Source organism: Cucurbita pepo, unplaced genomic scaffold (assembly GCF_002806865.2).
Source record: "Cucurbita pepo subsp. pepo cultivar mu-cu-16 unplaced genomic scaffold, ASM280686v2 Cp4.1_scaffold003568, whole genome shotgun sequence".
Lineage (NCBI taxonomy): Eukaryota > Viridiplantae > Streptophyta > Magnoliopsida > Cucurbitales > Cucurbitaceae > Cucurbita > Cucurbita pepo.
Genome location: NW_019649573.1, coordinates 1 through 1,050, shown reverse-complemented (window position 1 = coordinate 1,050; position 1,050 = coordinate 1). Strand labels below are relative to the sequence as shown.

General features: G+C 40.0%; 1 protein-coding gene across 1 annotated transcript; it reads right to left on the bottom strand.

Moving 5' to 3' along the window:
* Nucleotides 1-6: 6 nt before the first annotated feature.
* Nucleotides 7-1,045, bottom strand: LOC111786943 (methylsterol monooxygenase 2-2-like; the record flags this gene model as incomplete). Its single annotated transcript, XM_023667131.1, has 5 exons — nt 7-198; nt 347-427; nt 506-718; nt 813-932; nt 1,023-1,045. Coding segments are annotated over 5 exons (498 nt in total), but the record flags the coding sequence as incomplete, so codon positions are not given.
* Nucleotides 1,046-1,050: the final 5 nt, after the last annotated feature.

Here is a 1,050-nt window from a genome sequence, read left to right as displayed (position 1 = left end):
AAAAAAAGACATAAAACACATCATGGCACACAAGAAAGGGTGATATGAACTAAACCTTTTCAAATGTGCCTATTCATCAGAAACCTATCTCGAATGTACCCGACTCGACTCGACCCGACGACTTTTTCCTCAGCTCATCAACTTTCTGCCTTTTTTATAGCTTCCAAATTTCTAAAACCCTTGTCCGTTCCAAATATCCTGCAAAACGAAACGTCTTTGTCAATAATCGTTTTCGATATCTATTGAAGTAAATGAGTGTTCCACAAAGCTGGTTTTAATGCTATGAAGTTCAAACCAATAATGTAAACAAAACAAATGGTTGGACCCTTCTTGGACCAGAACTCACCAGTCCATGTAAGTGAATGTCGACGAGTAGTTGCCAGATTTTGTGAAAAGCAGACGGTGATGATAATCATGGAAGTAAGCACTGTGGAGCACGAGCAAAGAAGCTGATTTCAGGAACAACAGACATAGTACAACGTATTCTTATTAAAACATGACTCACCCCCCATATAAAGGTATGAAGTTTGAAGGGCTCCACGGAAAATGATAGCCACAATGAGCCTCGACTGTCTCGAGCACTCTAAGAACCATCCATAGCCACAGAGTCATTAGATGGGGGCCGGTAAGAGCAGGACCGACAATGGTAGCAAATCCAAGGAACAGGATCTCAGCAGGGTGAGCATATTCTGATGTTAGTCCAAAAGGGGTAGCATATCTGCACTTGATAAGCAACTTAGAACAGCCTAGGACAATTTTATCATGGGAAAACACAGAATAATCATTCATTTTCGTTTATAAATCTCACTTACTCGTGATGAACGCTGTGCACATTCTGGTACAGCCATTTGGTGTGCAAAATTCTATGCCCCCAGTAGAAAACAAAATCCTCCACGATAAAGTAAAATATTATCTGGCCGAAAACTACTTTCCTACATTAAATGAAACCGGAACTAACTTAAATCCTATCAAAGGTAATGCTATGATCCAAGATAAGAAAACAATAAAGAACCAGAAGATACCAGGATGGCAATGGAAGAGTGCTTCTCA